The sequence below is a fragment of the Anomaloglossus baeobatrachus genome, chromosome 11 (genome assembly GCF_048569485.1).
Source record: "Anomaloglossus baeobatrachus isolate aAnoBae1 chromosome 11, aAnoBae1.hap1, whole genome shotgun sequence".
Classification (NCBI taxonomy): Eukaryota; Metazoa; Chordata; class Amphibia; order Anura; family Aromobatidae; genus Anomaloglossus; species Anomaloglossus baeobatrachus.
In genome coordinates this window covers 48,852,783-48,874,360 of record NC_134363.1, presented here as the reverse complement: position 1 = coordinate 48,874,360, position 21,578 = coordinate 48,852,783, and the positions used below count along the sequence as shown (strand labels likewise).

Sequence of the window (21,578 nt, the reverse complement as noted above, 5' to 3'; positions counted from 1 at the left end):
GCAGCTGAGGTCTGGAGTGGACTACCAAGAAGAAGAAGAGCTGAAGATACTATTTAATAAGGAAAACAACCATTGGTGTAGTGAGGGGTGCCAGCATCCGGGGAAAGGCAGCAACATGTGACATTTAGGCTTAAAATGTATACATTACATATTGCTATTTTTATTTACTTTGTATTTTTATTACATTTTTGTAATGATTTTATTAAACTAACCCTAACCCTAAACCTGACCCTAATCCGAACTCAAATTCCTAATCTTAACCCTCAAATTATGTGAAAAGTTAAAAATCAAGTTATACATTGTTGTTATTACTTTGTATTTTTTATTACGTTTGTGCTTTTTTAAGTAAACATTTCATTAACCTGTGCTTAACCCTAGCGCTAGTCTAAAACTTAGGCTTAACATTAGCTCTAGTCCAAACCTTAACACCAGTCCAAACCCTAGCCCTAACTGTAGCCAGAGTTGTAACCCCAATCAGAACCCTATCCCTAACCCTAGCCAGAATCCTAACCCCAGTCCAAACTCTACCCAGGATCCTAAACCCAGTCCAAACCCTACCCAGGATCCTAACCCCAGTCCAAACTCTACCCAGGATCCTAACCCCAGTCCAAACCCTACCCAGGATCCTAACTCCAGTCCAAACCCTACCCTTTGTTCCTAACCACAGTCCAAACCCTACCCAGGATCCTAACCCCAGTCCAAGCCCTACCCAGGATCCTAACCCCAGTCCAAACCCTACCCAGGATCCTAACCCCAGTCCAAACCCTACCCAGGATTCTAACCCCAGTCCAAACCCTACCCAGGATCCTAACCCCAGTCTAAACTCTACCCAGGATCCTAACCCCAGTCCAAACCCTAGCCCTAACTGTAGCCAGAGTTGTAACCCCAATCCAAACCCTGTCCCTAACCCTACCCAGGATCCTAACCCCAGTCCAAACCTTACCCAGGATCCTAACCCCAGTCCAAACCCTACCCAGTATCCTAACCCCAGTCCAAACCCTGCCCAGGATCCTAACCCCAGTCCAAACCCTACCCAGGATCCTAACCCCAGTCTAAACTCTACCCAGGATCCTAACCCCAGTCCAAACCCTATCCAGTATCCTAACCCCAGTCCAAACCTTACCCAAAATCCTAACCCCAGTCCAAACCCTACCCAGAATCCTAACCCCAGTCCAAAAGCTATCCAGGATCCTAACCCCAGTCCAAACTCTACCCAGGATCCTAACCCCACTCCAAACCTTACCCAGGATCCTAACCCCAGTCCAAACCTTACCCAGGATCCTAACCCAAGTCCAAACCCTACCCAGGATCCTAACCCCAGTCTAAACTCTACCCAGGATCCTAACCCCAGTCCAAACCCTACCCAAGATCCTAACCCCAGTCCAAACCCTATCCAGTATCCTAACCCCAGTTCAAACCCTACCCAGGATCCTAACCCCAGTCCAAACCCTACCCAGGATCCTAAACCCAGTCCAAACCCTAGCCCAGGATCCTACCCCAAGTCCAAACCCTATCCAGTATCCTCACCCCAGTCCAAACCCTACCCAGGATCCTAATCCCAGTCCAAACCCTACCCAGGATCCTAACCCCAGTCCAAACCCTACCCAGAATCCTAACCCCAGTCCAAACCCTATCCAGGATCCTAACCCTAGTCCAAACCCTATCCAGGATCCTAACCCCAGTCCAAACCCTATCCAGGATCCTAACCCTAGTCCAAACCCTATCCAGGATCCTAACCCTAGTCCAAACCCTATCCAGGATCCTAACCCCAGTCCAAACCCTATCCAGGATCCTAACCCCAGTCTAAACCCTAGCTTTTTCCTAACCCAAGTCTAAACCCTAGACAGAATCCTAATCCCAGTCTAATCCCTAGCCCTAACCTTATCCAGAATCCTAAATTCAGTCCAAACCATAGCCCCAACCCCATCCAGAATCTCAACGCCAGTCCAAACCCTAGCCCTAACACTATCCTGAAGCCTGACCCTAGCCGAAAGCCTAGTGCTAGTCCAAAATCCTAGTCCTACTCCAAAACCAAGCCCTACCCAGACCCTAGCCCTAGTCTTACTTCAAACCATAACCCTTGCCCTGGCCAAACTCTAGCCTAATTACTGCTACAAACTATAGATAGAAAGTACGGCTTCAAACCGTAGTTAGGGTTAGAAATTATATGTAAAAACTTAGTGCTTTTTATGTTTGTTTTTAACAGGGGACTGATATATGCGGGAGGTCCCCACCAAGTCGCTGTCTCTAGTCTCACAAAATTACAAATGAGAGGATAGACAGGGAGCTGTGTGAGAGCACTGTGCAGCCTTTGTTATCTCACTTGCTGCCTATGCAGAGTGAAGCAATCGAGATGCTCTGTATATACAGGAACCTAGATGAAAAAGTTCACGTCATCATACCGAGAGCTTCGTGATTTTAGTTGCTGCCTATGCAGAGCATAGCAGCTGATGAAAAAAATAATCTTGACTACCTATAACACTGATGTAGATTTAAAAGCAACTCCTGGCTACTTTAATCATCTAGTTTTCCAGTTGTTGAACATGGAGCCTGTGCAGTACTCCAAGAAGAAGCTTCAGTGGAGGCGAAACACGTAGTATATTGCTTTCGACCAACCGACCCTACACCCCTAGTCACTATTGGGTGTTCCCAGTTGTAACCCAATGATGAAGTATATGACTTAGCGCAATTCTTTATTAAAAGCGTCCGTTCACATCCAGCTCGGTTATTGATTTTTGGAGAGATGATACCTTTCATTTCTACACCGGGACTTATTCCTTATTTATTTTTCTGTTTAATTTCCTCTTATCTGTAATTGCTTAGCATTGTTGTGGCCGTTACTTCTGCTTTCAGAACATTGCTGAAGAATATATCGTCGCCATATAATTAAAAACTTAATAATTATGGATAACAGGGGGATAAAGCAATAAAAAGAGAACTGTGTTTATCCGGCTAATAAAGCAGGGAATTGCAAAGGGAAAAAACACAAAATATTCAATGTTACTTTGTATACTAAAATCTTATTTTTTTTTCTTTCACTTTATATTTAATTTTCTTTATTAGATAATGGGGCATCCGAGGGTTATCCATTTTTGTGATTTTTTTTTAATTTATTTTTAATTTAAAAGTGTGTATTTTTTTTTTTTTGATAAATTAATTGTACTTAGTTAAACATTTTGCATCATTCTGCCTTTGTTTCACTTCACATCCAACTTTGATGTGGTCGGTGGGCATAAAGGACAGGTTAAAGCGTTAAAAAACTCCTCTGTCAGCGTGCGCTCACTGACAGATTCTCAGTTAACTCGATTCATAGTTGGTGCAACACACCGGCTATAGAGGTCAAACGGTGAAAAAATGTTAATAAACCCCAATAGCAAAAATAATTTTTAGTAGTACACGTGAAAATAAGAAACTTTGTGATATATTTGTTATTAGAGAATTTCATTCTTGCCTTCTTTTTCTTTCTTTCCTTCCTTCTTTTTCTTTCCTATCTTCTTTCCCTTTCTTTCCTTCTTTCCCTTTCTTTCCTTCTTTCCCTACCCTTTCTTTCCTTCTTCCCCTTTCTTTCCTTCTTTCCCTTTCCTTCCTTCTTCCTCCTTTCTTTCCTTCTTTCCCTTTCTTTCCATTTCTTTCCCTTAATCACCTTCTTTTTCTTTCTTTCCTTATTTTCTTCTTTCCCTTTTTTCCTTCTTTTGTTTCCTTCCTTCTTTCCCTTTCCTTCTCTTTCTTTCCCCCTTTCCCTTACTTTCCTTCTTTCCCTTTCCTTCTCCCCACTTTCTTTCCTTCTTTCCCTTTCTTTCCTTATTATCGTCTTTTCTTTTTTTTTCCTTCTCTCATTTCCTTCCTTCTTTCCCTTTCCTTCTTTCTTTCCCTTTTTCTTTCCTTACTTCTTTCCTCCTTTCTCTTTCTTTCTTTCCCTTTCTTTCTTTCTTTCTTTCTTTCTTTCTTTCTTTCTTTCTTTCTTTCTTTCTTTCTTTCTTTCCTCCTTTCCCTTTCTTTTCTCCTTTCCCTTTCTCTACTTTTTTCCCTTTCTTTCTTTCCCTTCCTTCCTATTATCAGTTCATGGGCAAAATCTATTTTCAGTGAATACAGACCTTCCCCATTACTATGATAGGAGATGACAGTTGGTGCTCATAAAGTTCTAGAGATCTGCAAGTGTTTCAGAAGAACTTGCAGCAGAATCTCTGTCTCTGCCTCTAGTTCCTCCCTGTTCCTCCATACAATATCATAAGCACCTTCTGTCATCTTCTATCTCAGTAATCAGAAAATGTTGTCATTACTGAATATAGATTCCACCCATGAATGGAGAGTAAAAGATCCATCCATGAGAAGAAAAGAAAAAAAATTCTGATAAGATTAATCACAAAGTTGCTTATTTTCATGTAAGCTAAAATTTAAAGTTTTGGGTTATTTAATTTCATATTTTGATATTTTGATAAATGAGACTTTTACAGATGCAGCAATAACAAATATGCTTATTTGTATATGATGATAATAATAATAAAAATATTATTATTATTATATTATAGCGCCATTTATTCCATCACACTTTTCATTACTTTATACTGAGAAAAAAACAAAACTTTTTTTTTTGCAATCTCCATTTTTATTATACATTATTATTATATTATTATATAATCTACTTTTTTATATGGTTTTACTATTTTGTAATCTACTTTTTTATATTTTTATTTTGTAACCTAGATTTTTAATATTAGTTTATCTACTTTTTTATATTTTTTTATTATTTTGTAATTTACATTTTTTATCCATTTTTATTATTATTTTGTAATCTACTTTTTGTTATATATTTTTATTGTCATTATTATTATGCAATCTACATCTTTTTATTATTTTATCTACTTTTTTATATTTTTTATCATACTTATTATGAAACCTACTTTTTTACATTATTATTATTATTATTATTATTAATAAAAGTAATCTACATTTTTTTCATTATTTTGCAATCTATATTTGTTATCCATTTTTATTATTTTGTAATCTACATTGTTTAACATTTTTATTATATTATGCAATCTACATTTTTTTATATTATTATATTTCATTTTTTTATTTTTATTATTATTATTATTTTGTAATACCTTTTTAATCTTGTTTTTATTTTGTAATCTACATTGTTTTATATTATTATCATTATTATTATTATAACTACAAAATAATAATTAAAATATAAAAAAATAATCTACTTTATATATTTTTTATTATTTTCTAATTTACATTTTTGAGCCATTTTTATTACTATTTTGTAATCCACATTTTATATTTTTGTTATTTTGTAATCTACTTTTTATATATTTTTATTATTATTTTGTAATCCACTTTTTTTTTTTTACTTAGTTTTATTATTTTGCAATCTACTTTTTTTAATATTGTTTTTATTATTTTGTAATCTACTTTTTATATTATTATTATATCTACTTTTTTATATTTTTATTACTTTGTAATCTATTTTTTATATTATTATTGTTATATCTACTTTTTTATATTTTTATTACTTTGTAATCTATTTTTTTATATTATTATTATATCTACTTTTTTATATTTTTATTATTTTGTAATCTACTTTTTTATATTTTTATGAATGTTTTGTAGTCTACATTTTTTAAATATTTTTATTATTTTGCAATCTACTTTTTTTAACCTACTCTTTTTATTATTTTGTAATCTACATTTTTTATATATTCTTTATTATTTTGTGATCTACATTTTTTTTCCCTCGGGGACTTGAACCTGCAAACATTTGATTGTGTGTCTTTCACTACAATAATACAGCCGGAAAAAGTATCTTAAGACTGAAAAGCATCATTTCTCTTAATATTTCACATTATGAATTTATAAATTACTATTTATTTATATTTATATTAGATTATATTTATATTTATATATTTATCAGCCCCATAAAAAGAAAAAAGAATGGAGCGGCGGGGGGGCACGAGTGAGCTCCTTTCACACTTCTCCTTGCTGTGGATTAGGGGGACCTCCAGGTGCTGGCAGTGGAGTCCCCAATATTTTTGGAAAAGTGATGAATATTTTATTGGGTGACCCCCCCTTTAAGCAGGTGGCCCCCCATGGCATGCCGGGAGGGGTCACAGTTTGCAGAGAGGTTGTGCAAAAAAAAACCAAAAAACATTTTGATCAAAGAAGCCTTTACTGCAGCAGAGGATGTTTCTCACCAGCCTGGGGGCTTCACAGCCCGGACCCTGCTGGTAAGGATGATTATTAGGTGGGCAGGCATCGGTGGTAATGAGTCAGAGCTCTGCTGCCCGATCACCACTGATCATTTACTGGAGCCGCAGTATTCCAGAACGCCCTATGGATTCATCATTACTCGCTGCCTATAATGACTTATTTCACAGATATAGTAACATTTTCATCTTACAGGGAATGTGTCATCAGAAAACATCCTATCGCTTAAATCTGTTTTTGGTGTTAAATGTGTGTGTATATATATATATATTTTATATATATATATATATATATATATATATATATATATATATATATATATATATCATTTTTTTTTTTTATTTATATATATCTATCAATTTAAATTCCATCAATTTAAAAAAATAAATAGATAAGTAGATTATATATATATATATATATATATATATATATCTACTTATCTATTTATTTTTTTAAATTGATGGAATTTAAATTGATAGATATATATAAATAAAAAAAAAAAAATATATATATATATATATATATATATATATATATATATATATTTTTTTTTATTTATATATATCTATCAATTTAAATTCCATCAATTTAAAAAAATAAATAGATAAGTAGATATATATATATATATATATATATATATCTACTTATCTATTTATTTTTTTAAATTGATGGAATTTAAATTGATAGATATATATAAATAAAAAAAAAAATGATATATATATATATATATATATATATATATATATATATATATATATATATATATATATATATATATATATATATATATTCTTATTTATTTTATTTATTTTTTTAAATTGATGGAATTTTTTTCCCCGATATAACAATTTGTAAAAAAAATATTAGAAATTTAGCATTTGTTATACTGGTCACTGAGGCTATTCTAAACTGATACTTTGATTCTACAGGAGGTAGAGGAGGTGAGCTGTGACATCACCTATTGTGAATGGTGGATTTTGTGTTATCTACTGTATATATAGTGGTATTATCTGTCACTGTACAGGAGGAGGTGAGCTATGACATCACCTATTGTGAATGGTGGATTTTGTGTTATCTACTGTAGTGGTATTATCTGTCACTGTACAGGAGGAGGTGAGCTATACCATCACCTATTGTGAATGGTGGGTCCTGTGTTATCTACTGTATATATAGTAGTATTATCTGTCATTGTACAGGAGGAGGTGAGCTGTGACATCACCTATTGTGAATGGTGGGTCCTGTTTTATCTACTGTATATAGAGATGTTATCAGACATTGTACAGGAGGAGGTGAGCTGTGATATCACCTATTGTGAATGGTGGGTCCTGTTTTACCTACTGTATATAGAGATGTTATCAGACATTGTACAGGAGGAGGTGAGCTGTGATATCACCTATTGTGAATGGTGGATTTTGTGTTATCTACTGTATATATAGTGGTATTATCTGTCACTGTACAGGAGTAGGTGAGCTGTGATATCACCTATTGTGAATGGTGGATCCTGTTTTATCTACTGTATACAGAGATGTTATCAGACATTGCACAGGAGGAAGTGAGCTGTGATATTACCTATTGTGAATGGAAGATCCTGTGTTATCAGTTATTGTGCAGGGGAAGGAGGAGGTGAGCTATGACGTCACCTAATGTGAATAGTGGATCCGGTCTTATCTACTATATATAGCGCTGTTATCAAGCATTGGGCAGCACGGTGGCTCAGTGTTTAGCACTGTAGTCTTGCAGCGCTGGGGTCCTGGGTTCAAATCCCACCAATACACCATCTGTATGTTCTTCCCGTGTTTGCGTGGGTTTCCTCCCACACTCCAAAAACATACTGATAGGAACTCTAGATTGTGACCCCAATGGGAACAGTGTTACCATTGTATGTAAAGCGCTGTGGAATTAACAGCGCTATATAAATGAATAAATATTCTTATTATTATTATTGTACAGGGAGTGGAGGTGAGCTGTGACATCACTTATTGTGAATGATCGGTCCTCTGTTATCTACTGTTTATAGAGGCGTACTTGTCCTTGTACAGGAGGAAGAGGAGGTGAGCTGTGACATCACCTATTGCGAATGGTGGATCCTGTATTATCTACTGTATATAGAGATATCAGTCATTGTACAGGAGGAAGAGGTGGTGAGCTGTGATATCACCTATTATGAAAGGTGGATCCTGTATTATGAGCTGTATATAGAGATTTATCAGTCACTGAACAGGATGAGGAGGAGGTGAGCTGTGACACTTTTCATTGTAATCCTCCCTTTGATGATAATGAGCCTCCTGTAAACTACAGGAAATAGCCATAGTAACCAGTGTAGAGATTGCAAGTGTTCTAATTTTCTCTTTTTTTTTTTAATAAAAATTGTAATTTGAAAAAAAAGCATTGTCAATTTACCTAAAAAATGATTGAAACAATAGAATTTTAATTTTCCGATTGCACATTCCCTTTAAGCTCTGGTGACATCTGAGACAGATCTGTCACAGGAAGGACCCCAAACGCAAACATCAGACCCCATGGTGTTCAAAAAAACTGTATATTCACCCCCCACATCCACTACAGTGCAACTGGTGACCCTAACAGGGTCATAGCACAGATCACCCTGATCTCTATTTATTGATACCCATGACCCAAAAGCTTAACTCCCTAATCTGACCAAGCTTCAGGTCTATCACCTATAGACTGGTAATGAAGACATCTCCATCGAAATCTTGTGAGTGCCAGAACAGGCAGCAGAAGGACTCCTGGAGATGGGCCATTGTGCGCATGCGCCGGTATACTAAGGAACGGCCAGGTTAAACGGGAGCCCTGAGATGCGTCCACCTCCCAACATCCCATCCGCGGCTCTTCTTTTGTTTAGTCATTTTAATTTTATAAATCTTATTTGATTCGTTCTCCTACTGGTATAAAGCTATCACTCTGAATTGATGGGTAAAGTCTGTAATAAGTGAAGATAGATTTTCCCATTACTGAGATAAGCGGTGACAGTTAGTACTTATAAAGTTCTATGGAGATGTAAGGCGGAGCTAGAGGCGGAGCCAGACATTCCGGAAGTTCAGCTGAAACGACAGTTACACAGTTTGAATCTGTTTAAAAAATAAACAAAATTCAAACTTTAACTGCCGTTCCAGGAATACTGGAGAATGTCAGTCTCCGCCTTTAGCTCCTCCCTCCACTCTCCATAGAATAGTATAAACACTAACTGTCTTCTATCTCAATAATGGGAATGTCTTCACGGAATACAGTTTTCATTTATGAATTAAGAGTGTAGGAGATTTTTCTGATAAGATATATTAGAAAGCAGCTTATTTTCACGCGTACTACCGTGTTTCTCTGAAACTGATACAAGGTCTTATATTATTTTTTTGCTATGAAAGATAAGCTAAGGCTTATTTTCGGGGGATGTCTTATTTTTTTTTTCCCATCAACAGTAATCCACATATATTCGTGAACACATAAAAAAATCAACATTTATTAAAATATAGTCATATAGCATTCTGGAACATCAACAAACTCTCCAAAACATTGTGTGTAACTATTGCAATTAACAGACCTTTGGTCACATGACTGAGTCACCAAAGGTCCTTAAAAATCTTAACCTCAGAATACAAATTTTGGGGCCTCTAAGAGAGTGGGGGTCGTGAGAAATTGTGCAGTTGGACTGCCTAATGCCGACCTTACTGTAACTAGGGCTTATTTTTGGAGAAGGGTGTGAAATTCAACCACTAGGTGTCACTAGATGCAGATAGTGGAGGGGTAGTCAAACAAGCCGGAGGTCCGGAGCCAGGAGATCACGTATGGGACACAGGGAGAAAGAAGAGCTGAGGTCAGGGTATGAGCCTGAGGTTGGGAGCCAGGAAGTCAAGTAAGGTTTACAGGGAGAAAACGGAGCCGAGGTCAGGATACAAACCGGAGGTCAGGAGCCAGGAAGTCACATAAGGTTCACAGGAAGAGAGCGGGGTTGAGGTCAGGGTATGAGATGGAGGCTGGGAGCCAGGAAGTCAAGTAAGGTTTACAGGGAGAAAACAGAACCGAGGTCAGGATACAAGCTGGAGGTCGGGAGCCAGGAGGTCACATAAGGTTCACAGGAAGAGAGCGGGGTTGAGGTCAGGGTATGAGACGGAGGCTGGGAGCCAGGAAGTCAAGTAAGGTTTACAGGGAGAAAATGGAGCCGAGGTCAGGATACGAGCCGGAGGTTGTGAGCCAGGAGGTCACATAAGGTTCACAAGAAGAGAGCGGGGCTGAGGTCAGGGTACAAGCCGAGATCAGAAGCCAGGGGGTAACATCAGAGTCAGTGTACGTGTGGAGAGGGGTTACAAAAGGTCCGGAGTAGAAAGACAAGATCAAAACAAAGCACTATCGGGAACCAGAGCACTCACTGCAGAGCAGGAACTATGACTGGCAGCATTACGGATGAGATTGGTCCCTAATGAAGCAGAGCAATCACCCGGAACGAGGCATCTGCAAACAGGCCCATTCCCAACACCAGCGCAGACAACCCATGCACCAGAGCACAATACAAAACGAAGCCTCGGCTCAGCTGGGAGCAGAGCACTGCAGATCAGAACCATGACATAGGGCTTATATTTCAAGCATACTCCAAAAATCCTGTAAAAGCATACTAGGGCTTATTTTCGGGGTAGGTCTTTGTTTTTTCTGGGATTTATAAAATAAATAATTTAAATGGACAGTTACTATAGAAAGTAGGTCTACCCTTGCTTATTAGGTAAAAAAAAAATGTCAGTTGTGTAGGCCGAATCGGGAGGGAGATAACCCGTGCAGAATAAAAATGGCGGGCTGTTATCTAAACTGCCCGAATATATTTGCAGACGGGGAATGACGCAAGGACGAATGGCTGCGAAAGAAATTAAAATACTGTACTAAGGAACTGCTATAAAAGCTGTAAAAAAAAAAACCTCGGCTTTCTTCACGCTCAGCCCTTCATTCACCATTTAAATAACTGGATCCAGGATAAGGCAATTCAATCTCCCTGGCCGGCTCGCCAACTGTAAGCGGAGTCATTACCATTCCGAGCACACAAGACTGCTAACCTAATCTTCCCACGTACTCCATATTCAGGTCTAGGGAGGACACAATGGAGACTGTGCCTACAGCACTATTTTTAGTCCGCCGTGTACCTGGGCTCCGGTCCGGGATATCAGACTGATCCGACTGGTGGAAACATGTTGGCTACATTGATTAATACTCTATTATGGGGAGAAAATGTGACAATCAGGTCTCTCTGCAGACTGCTGATACTACATATCCACACTTAAAGCCGCAGTATAAGAGGTCAGTGGTCTCAGAGCGGTATAAAAATATTAAAACGCCTATAATATGTTAATAACAGGATAGAAATCAGAGACAACCCGCAAGATCAGGCTGCAATGCATCTAGCAAGTATTGACTTTGAATTCCGTGACTCGACATTAATACTGTCTGTGTCATTAGCGTTGAACGTAAAAAAATAATAATAGAAGTTTTTAAAATAATATTTTTATGGGTTCGTATCCCTTTATTATGAAGAAACATACTCACAGGGAACCTTAATTGTGAGCCCCAATGGGGACAGAGTTGCCAATGTATGTAAAGCGCTGTGGTATTAACAGCGCTATATAAATGAATAAATATTATTATTATTATATTATTATATTTTTATGAACATTGTATGATGGTTTTGGAAACAAATTAACCTGCATTTTACACTCGACTTACTTATTGATTATTTTTTATTAATGTTCTCCTTGTTACTGCTGCTTCTGAGCCTGACATAGCATGATTTCTGCAAAAATGCTTGAAATATAAGCCCTACTCCAAAAATAAGTCCTAGTTTCAGTCAGGGCCGGCATCAGGGGGAGCAAACTGCACAATTGCCCAGGACCCCCACTTTCTTAGGGACCCCAGCAGTTGAATTCCAAGGTTAAGATTGTTAAAGGACCTTTGTAACATCACGTCATGTGACCAAAGGTGCCTTAATTCTAGGACTGGAAAAGAACTGAACCGGAGAAAGGCAGGTATGCAGGACTGGTATTAGGGAGAAAAGAAAGCAAATGGGGAAATTTTACAGGGCCCACAACATTAATATCCTGATGATAACACTGCTTAAGGACCTTTGTGATTTCACGTCATGTGACCAAAGGTCTCTTAATTCTAGGACTCTAAAAGAACTGAACAGGAGACAGGCTGGTGTGCAGGGCTGACATTATTGGGGAGGGAGAGCAAACTGGGCAATTTCAAAAGGCCGACAATATTTATATCCTGATGATAAGACTGCTTAAGGACCTTTGTGATATCACGTCATGTGACCAAAGGTCTGTTGACTGCAGGAGCCTAAAGCTGAAGAGCAGACACACTGGTGTGTGTGTGTGTGTAGATAGATGATTGATAGATAGATAGATAATGGATAGATAGATAGATAGATAGATAGATAGAGGGATAGATAGATAGATAGAGGGATATATAGATAGATAGATAGATAGATAGATAGATAGATAGATAGATAGATAGATAGAGGGATAGAGGGATAGATAGAGGGATAGATAGATAGATAGATAGATAGAGGGATAGATAGGTAGAGAGATAGATAGATAGATAGATAGATAGGTAGAGAGATAGATAGATAGATAGATAGAGGGATAGATAGAGGGATAGATAGATAGATAGATAGATAGATAGATAGATAGATAGATAGAGGGATAGATAGATAAATAGATAGATAGATAGATAGAGGGATAGATAGATAGATGGATAGATGGATAGATAGATAGATAGATAGATAGATGGATAGATGGATAGATGGATAGATAGAGGGATAGATAGAGGGATAGATAGATAGAGGGATAGATAGAGGGATAGATAGAGGGATAGATAGATAATAGATAGATAGATAGATAGATAGAGGGATAGATAGATAGAGGGATAGATAGATAGAGGGATAGATAGATAGAGGGATAGATAGATAGAGGGATAGATAGATAGATAGATAGATAGATAGATAGATAGATAGATAGATGGATAGATAGAGGGATAGATAGAGGGATAGATAGATAGATAGATAGATAGATAGATAGATAGATAGATAGATAGATAGATAGATAGATAGATAGATAGATGGATAGATAGAGGGATAGATAGATAGAGGGATAGATAGATAGAGGGATAGATAGATATATAGATAGATAGATAGATAGATAGATAGATAGATAGATAGATAGATAGATAGATAGATAGATAGATAGATAGATAGATAGATAGATAGATAGGTTTGGAGAGTTATGTTGATGTTCCAGAATGCAGTATGACTGTTGATTTTTTTGTTCAAAAATAAATGTGGATTGTTTTTTATGGAAAAACAGGAGGACAGGAATCCATCTGTGTGTATAGCAGTTTGTCTTCGGACTACTGGGTGGAGACTATTAGTGAAACACCCTACAGTTTTCCTTGCTACAAACATCCCTGAATGCAGTAGCCAAACTTATCATCATGTCCAACAGCTACACTGATGCCTCCACCCTGTTCCAGTCATTGCACTAGTTACCCATATACAATTTAAATGTCTAAATCTACCCTATAAAGATGGTCACCGTGCTGCACCACCCTACAATTACTTCACTTCTGTAAATTATCTAAAAATAACATCCTTCAAACTTTGGAGCCTCTCAATACTGACTCCAAGACTTTTTTTTTAGAGCTGCACCAGTTTTCTAGAATGCACTAACCCAAGCAATCAGGTTAATACCTAGCAGTCACATTTTAATAGTGATCTAAAAAAAGATCTTTACAGGTGTTTAGTATAAAAGATGGCTAGACCATGGTACAAAGTGAACATTTCGACATTCTATGTCCAGATGGATAACGCCTTGTTTACGAAAGGTATAGATAAAAGTGAAAAAATAAAAAAGGTATGTAACCATTATAGATGGAAAGAAGCATCTACAAAAATCTAGGACTGCTAAAGTCCCTTTACCAGAGACGCTGCAATATCATGTTTCTGTGAAAACCCATCCGACATCCGAAATCACTGATGAGGATCAATACCTAAACTGCACTCTCATCGGCCAGGCAATCTGCCACTCGCTCCCATCTCTCCATCCATCAGTTTACATAGCACACTTGTCATATAAATATGTAATGAGAGTAAAATACCTCTGTTCTCGTGAAACCGTGCTTGATCTCTTTCTCTTGAATACTTATTATATATACAGTGCATAACAAAAGTGAGTACACCCCTCACATTTTTGTAAATATTTTATATCTTTCCATGGGACAACACTGAAGATCTGACCCTGTGATACAATGTACAGTGTCAGTGCGCAGCTTGTATAACAGTGTAAATAACTCATCACACAGCTATAAATGCCAACAAAAGCGAGTACACCCCTAAGTGAAAATAGCCAAATTGTACCCAAAGTGTGAATATTTTGTGTGGCCACCATCATTTTCCAGCACGGCCTTAACGCTCTTGGGCATGGAGGTCACAGGAGTCACTGGATCCTCTTCCATCCTCCATGACGACATCACGGAGCTGGTGCATGTTAGAGACCTTGCGCTCCTCCACCTTCTGATTGAGGAGGCCCCACAGATGCTCAATAGGGTTTAGGTCTGGAGACACTTGGCCGTTCCAGCACCTTTACCCTCAGTTTCTGTAGCAAGGCAATGGGGGTCTTGGAGGTGTTTGGGGTTGTTAACATGTTGGAATATGAAGGGAGGGGATCATGCTCTGCTTCAGTATGTCACAGGACATGTTTGCATTAATGGTTCCCTCAATAAACTGTAACCCCCCCATTGCCGATAGAACTCATGCAGCCCCAAACCATGACACTCTCACCACCATGCCTGACTGTAGGCAGGAAACTCTTGTCTTTGTACTCCTCACCTGGTTGCCACCACACACACCTGACACCATCTGAACCAAATAAGTTTATCTTGGTCTCATTAGACCACACAACAGGGTTCCAGTAATCCATGTCCTTAGTCTGCTTGTCTTCTGTAAACTTTTTATGGGTTTTCTTGTGCATCAACTTTAGCATAGGCTTCCTTCTGGAATGATAGTCATGCAGACCAATGTGATACAGTGTGCGGTGTATGGTCTGAGCACTGACAGGCTGACTCCATCCCTGTAACCTCTGCAGTATGCGGGCGTATGGTCTGAGCACCGACAGGATGACCCCCCCCCCACCCCTGTAACCTCTGCTGTGTATGGTCTGAGCACTGACAGACGGACCCCCATCCCTGTAACCCCGGCAGTGTGCGGCGTATGGTCTGAGCACTGACAGGTGGACCCCCCACCCCTGTAACCTCTGCAGCAATGCTGGTAGCACTCAAATTTCTATTTTTAAAAGATGACCTCTGGATATGACGCTGAGCTCGTGCACTCAGCTTCTGTGGTCGGCCATGGTGAGGCCTGTTCTCAGTGGATCCTCTCTTGTTATACCGCTGTATGGTCTTGGCCACTGTGCTGCAGATCAGTGTCAGGGTGGTGACAATCTTCTTATAGCCTCGGCCATCTTTATGTAGAGCAACAATCCTTTTTTTCATATCCTCAGAGAATTCTTTGCCCTGAGAAGCCATGTTGAACTTCCAGTGACCAGTATGAGAGAGTGTGTGAGAGATAACACCAAATGTAACACCCCTGCTCCCCATTCACCCCTGAGACCTTGTAACACTAATGAGTTACATGACAGGAAAATGGCTGACTGGGTACAATGTATCCATTTTCACTTAGGGGTGTACTCACTTTTGTTGACATTAATGGCTATGTGTTGAGTTATTTAGAAGCCACCAAATGTACCCTGTTATACAAGTTGTACACTGACACTGTATCAGAGTCATAAAAGATATAATAAAATATTTACAAAAATATGAGGGGTGTACTTATTTTTGTTATATACTGTACTTATATTTATTACAACGCTTTCTAGATAATCAAATTCACCTAAAAATGAAGTCTCCGAATATTATCTGCACTTTCTTAGCTGATGTATGATTGACCACATCCATGTTAAACTTTGATGTGGTCATAAAGCAGCTCAGAAGAAAGTTCAGGAGAAATGGGGACAGATCCGGCCTTTGAGGAGGTGACTCTTAACTCATTCCGCAGCCAGTTATGTACGGTGATGCATAAAGGCTGTAGAAGGGAAACAATGTAAATATTTAAGAAAAAAAAATCCAAACAAAAAAGTGACAAGCAATGCAACGACTTTAGGAATCAACGAAGGACCTGATCCAAGAACCTTGTGCTCTCACCTGCGGAAGGGCGATGTTGAGCTGCCGTTGAAGTGATTCCTTCTCGTGGCCCAGTTCTCTCAGCCGGAGCTGTGCCGTGGCCAGGCTCTCCTGAGTCTCCCGCAGAGTCTCCAGCAACCGCTCTCTCTCATTTAACATGTTGACCATAAGCTGCTCAAAGTTGGCATCGTCGGAGCTGTAGGTCGAGCCCCGACGGTTGTCCTCGTTGATGGTGGGCATCACTTCGCACATCATCTTGGCAGCTTTATGTTACTCAAAATATAGACCAAGGGAAAAAAAGGCACCAGGGAGGGTTATAAATCCAGTCGAGGCAAACGGGTGGGTAGGGGGGTAAAGACGTGGCACAGGAATGGATCCACTTGTCTAGTAGTCAAAATGGGGCACCCAAGAGTACGTGTAGCGTCCCGCTTGAAGCATCTTCATCACACACAAGAAGAGTATTTCCGATTAAGTCACTACCTGGAGATATATGGACCAAGTCAACTAGTCAGGACTCTCTTCATAGCTGTCACCGATCGTGAAGAATGGACACCTACGTATGTACCACCTAGAAGAAAAGACACAGATCTTAGAAACACGAAGTCAGGAAGGCTACAGAGACACAGCCTACAAATTAGCTCTCCTCCAGAAGGAAGAAAGCTATCCGGTATGGCTAGCATTCTTCCTGGAAGAGCACTAATTAACATACTTACACAGGTACAAAAATTGCATTGTTAAAAATTGTTAAAGTAAGGAAGGAGTTAGGCCTTCAAAAGAAACTTTAGAAAGGGGTTGGATTCCACTTTTGAAACAAAGAACAGTTGAGGCAATTTGGTTAAGCTGGATGGATCCTGGGAGTGTCGACATTTACTATGCAGTTATGTATTCTGCCATTTGTTACTATTCTAGAAACACCTATATTTATGCATGATTCGTATGTAGTATATAATAAAGAGTCCACCCTTCGGGGGCTGGAGATTTCTCAAAAAGAAAGTTTGAATTTACAAACTTTCTTCAATCTCAACAGCGTTTATAGAATCACTGAAACTTCTGAAGTAGTAAAAACTACTTCAACAACATGGAGGACTGAAATGGAAAATAGTATAATAATAATAATAATAATAATAATAATAATATTATCAATAATAATAATGATAATAATACTAATTGTTATTATTAACAATAATAATGTTAATAATAATAATAATATTAATACTACTACTGCCACTACTACTATTATTATTATTATTATTATTATTATTAATAACAAATAATAATAATAATCAATAATAAAACATAATACTAATTTTTATTAACAATAATAATATTTATAATAATAATAATAATAATAAAAATGATACTAATAATAATTAATAATAATACTAACAATACTATTAGTATTATTATTAGTAGTAGTAGTAGTATTAGTATTAATAATAATATTAAAAATTATAATAAAATAGTACCATTATATTCAGATAAAAATTAATATTTGCATAAAATTGTTACATATAAAAAAAAACAACTGTTATAAAGCAAATAGGTTAAACTCTTGTGTAATGTATCCCCCCAAAAAATATTGTTTAAATCCGATTTTTGTGCAAAAATGTATTTTTTTTTCAACTTTCTAAAAAAAAATAACAAAATGCTCCCATATCGTACCATGTAATGATAAAAAAAATATATTAGTCTTGCAATTTTTACACTGTCATCGAGGGCTATTTTAAACTCATACTTCCTGTTCTTTACAGAAGACTTTACAGAAGTCTCATTATCATCGTAGACAGCATTATAATGACAGGTAACACCTCTATACATACTAATAAGACAGGATCCACCAATTATAATAGGCAAAGTGACATCTGAGGCCGCTGTCCCTCCCTTCACAATGACCTTTGCACACGCTCATTAGATGCTTCAATACAAAAGATAGGATCTGAAATAGTCTATTGATGCTAATGTACATGTTTATGTCCTTAAAAAAAATAAATAAAGAAATAAAGAGTCCAGAATAGTGGGGGGGGGGGGTTAACACAGACTGCACTATGCACATTAAAAAACAATACATTACCAATAATCCATAGAAAAAAAATACATTTCGTATAAAAAACCTTTTTTGACACAGTAATGAATTTTTTTATGTCGCATTCCATATAAATGGGCAGAAAACATATTTAAAAAGAGACCAGAAAACATGTCAATAGACAAGTGCTTGTTATGTTGTTTAGTTTTCATGGTCGGTCTCCATGCCAACAAGATGTAAACAAAAGGAAACAAATGTTAATATCTCAAGAATGACTGAAAATGTTAATAAGCAGTAAATTGCAAAATTAGTTGTATTTACAAGCTCTATCTGACAAAACACATTTAGGAAGATGGGAATAAGCGCTCCCCTGACTATGATGTACATGTATGGTGCGGTGGGAGAAGGGGTTAATCCAGCGGCACTTTGTAGCACCGTTCCATTTGTTTATATCTGAATTAAATGCTGATTGGTGGTGGTACAGGGTGTCTGCCCCTTCCCAATTTCAAACTGATGACCTATTGTCACGTATAGACTTGGGGACGGTCTGGCGTGTGGCAAGAAACACAACAAACAGGGGTTTCACTACAACTAATGGTGGGCCCTAGTGCTAGTGAGGGGGAAGATGGGACACCCCCTGCACCCACCTTCAGCTGCACCCTGCATTGCTAGCCAGTCCCTATACAAGTTCCTCACTTGTCGCTGAGCAGAAACCTGAAGCCCTGAAAGATCCTGCAGTAAACTCTGGCTAGTGAGCTGGCAGGTGAGTATCACTAGTCCCACTGCTGCACTAATACAACATGAAGGGGAAGGTATGACAGACAGGGGAAATAACAAAAGCATAAGCCTAACTTCACGGCTAAAGTCAGACACCAAGACTGAAGCCTACACTGCTTCGCTGCAACAAGGGCTCAGCAGCTCCTTCCACCTCGAGGCCTAGCTTAAGAATGAAGTAGAAAAACCAGCATCCACTGCTGGGAGATGTGACTATATATATAGTGGAAGGGAGTGGTCAGAAACCGGAAGCATCTGAGGCCTGGAGTCAGAAGCAAAACTGACATTAACCCTTTCAGCACCCAAGGAAAGGGAATGGTAAAGATAGACTATAGCCCAGGTCCTGTCACAAGTCTCTAGATGCAGAGAGACGGCCGTGACACCCATCCTATGGATGGGCCATCGATAGTTGTGGGGATTTTCCAAGCACAAGCTATGAAAATATTTTTATTAAACCAAATGTTAAAAAAAAGTGCAAATTGTTGGAAGGCGCAGAGTGTAGAATATTCACAGCCAAGTTTTTCTTGTCTGGGAAAAACGTGACTTTTGAGCTTCTTCTCATTTTGCTGCTCGTATTTCATCACCGGAGAGATAGTGAAGCCTGGGAATCGCTGCAATTACAACCCCACCCTGATCCGCGCGGCAGGCAGACGGAGGGCTCCACCTTGCCTCACCCCAAGTTTCGTGAAGATGCGAGGCTTTCACAACACTCCCTTGGTATTTTACCCACTGGGTTTTACGGTACAAAAAAACATCTGAATTTTTTTGCATTGGCAGCTAAAGCAGAAAAACAGGACGAGCTCCGCACATTGTGCACAATACTAATTATCTACCAATTAATCCCGTGTCTAATAAAGTTAACTTTTGCCCTGTGTATCGTAAAGTGACATAATGTAGAATTATCTAAGTGAAATGCGACATCATCACCCTCCAATGATGACATCATGACCGTCCAGTGATGACATCATCACCCTCCAATGATGACATCATCACCCTCCAATGATGACATCATCACCCTCCAATGATGACATCATCACCCTCCAATGATGACATCATCACCCTCCAATGACGACATCATCACCCTCCAATGATGACATCATCACCCTCCAATGATGACATCATCACCCTCCAATGATGACATCATCACCCTCCAATGATGACATCATCACCCTCCAATGATGACATCATGACCGTCCAGTGATGACATCACATCATCACCCTCCAATGATGACATCATGACCGTCCATTGATGACATCATGATATATGAACTATTTAAAGGTCCTGATATAAGGGCATGAACTTTTAAAAGCAGGTCTGACCCAAAGATCCGCATGTGAGTTGTGGAGTCAACAGACGTACTCTAACTTTAAAAAATGTACAGTTGAAACCAGAAATTTCCCTCCACTCTCTATATAGACACATCTGCAGGTTTTCCCCTCCGCTCTCTATACAAACACATCTGCAGGTTCTTCCCTCCACTCTCTATACAGACACATCTGCAGATTTTTCCCTCCTTTCTCTATACAGACACATCTGCAGGTTTTGCCCTCCTCTCTATAAAGACACATCTGCAGGTTCTTCCCTCCACTCTCTATACAGACACATCTGCAGGTTTTTCCCTCCAGTCTCTATACAGACATATCTGCAGGTTTTCCCTCCAGTCTCTATATAGACACATCTGCAGGTTCTTCCCTCCGCTCTCTATATTGACACATCTGCAGGTTTTTCTCTCCGCTCTCTATATAGACACATCTGCAGGTTTTCCCCTCCGCTCTCTATATAGACACATCTCGAGGTTTTCCCCTCCGCTCTCTATATAGACACATCTCCAGGTTTTCCCCTCCGCTCTCTATATAGACACATCTGCAGGTTTTCCCCTCTGCTCTCTATAAAGACACATCTGCAGGTTTTTCCCTCCGCTTTCTATAAAGACACATCTGCAGGTTTTTCCCTCCGCTTTCTATACAGACACATCTGCATGTTTTTCTCACGATGAGAAAGCTATACCTCATGACCGTCATTTATCACAATATAAGGCACAGATGCCCACAATGGGGCAGAATGTTTTTCTCACGATCTGACATGAAATCAGAATAAACCTTTCCCATTTTTGGTCAATTAGAAACCAAAATTATTTATATTTGCCAAATACCAGAATAATGAGAGAGAGAATGTTTTCAGGCATTTTTATTACTTTCTGTAAAGTCAAAGTTTCCATACACTGAGAGTACTGTGCCTTTAAACAATACGGGACAGCCCATATGATGATGTCATGTCTTTGGAAGCTTCTGATAGCTTTATTAGTAACATCTGAGTTAATTACAGACACACCTGTGGATGTAT

General features: G+C 38.4%; 1 protein-coding gene across 3 annotated transcripts in view; it reads right to left on the bottom strand.

The window, feature by feature from the left end:
- PPFIA3 (PPFI scaffold protein A3) overlaps positions 1–21,578 on the bottom strand; it is a 159,885-nt gene that overhangs the window by 115,939 nt on the left and 22,368 nt on the right. For all 3 annotated transcript variants that reach the window (XM_075328207.1, XM_075328205.1, XM_075328206.1), the window contains exon 2: positions 16,459–17,005. In XM_075328207.1, the coding sequence (XP_075184322.1) occupies positions 16,459–16,692 (234 nt within the window). In that variant the 5' untranslated portion in view covers positions 16,693–17,005. The remainder of the gene's footprint in view (positions 1–16,458; positions 17,006–21,578) is intronic.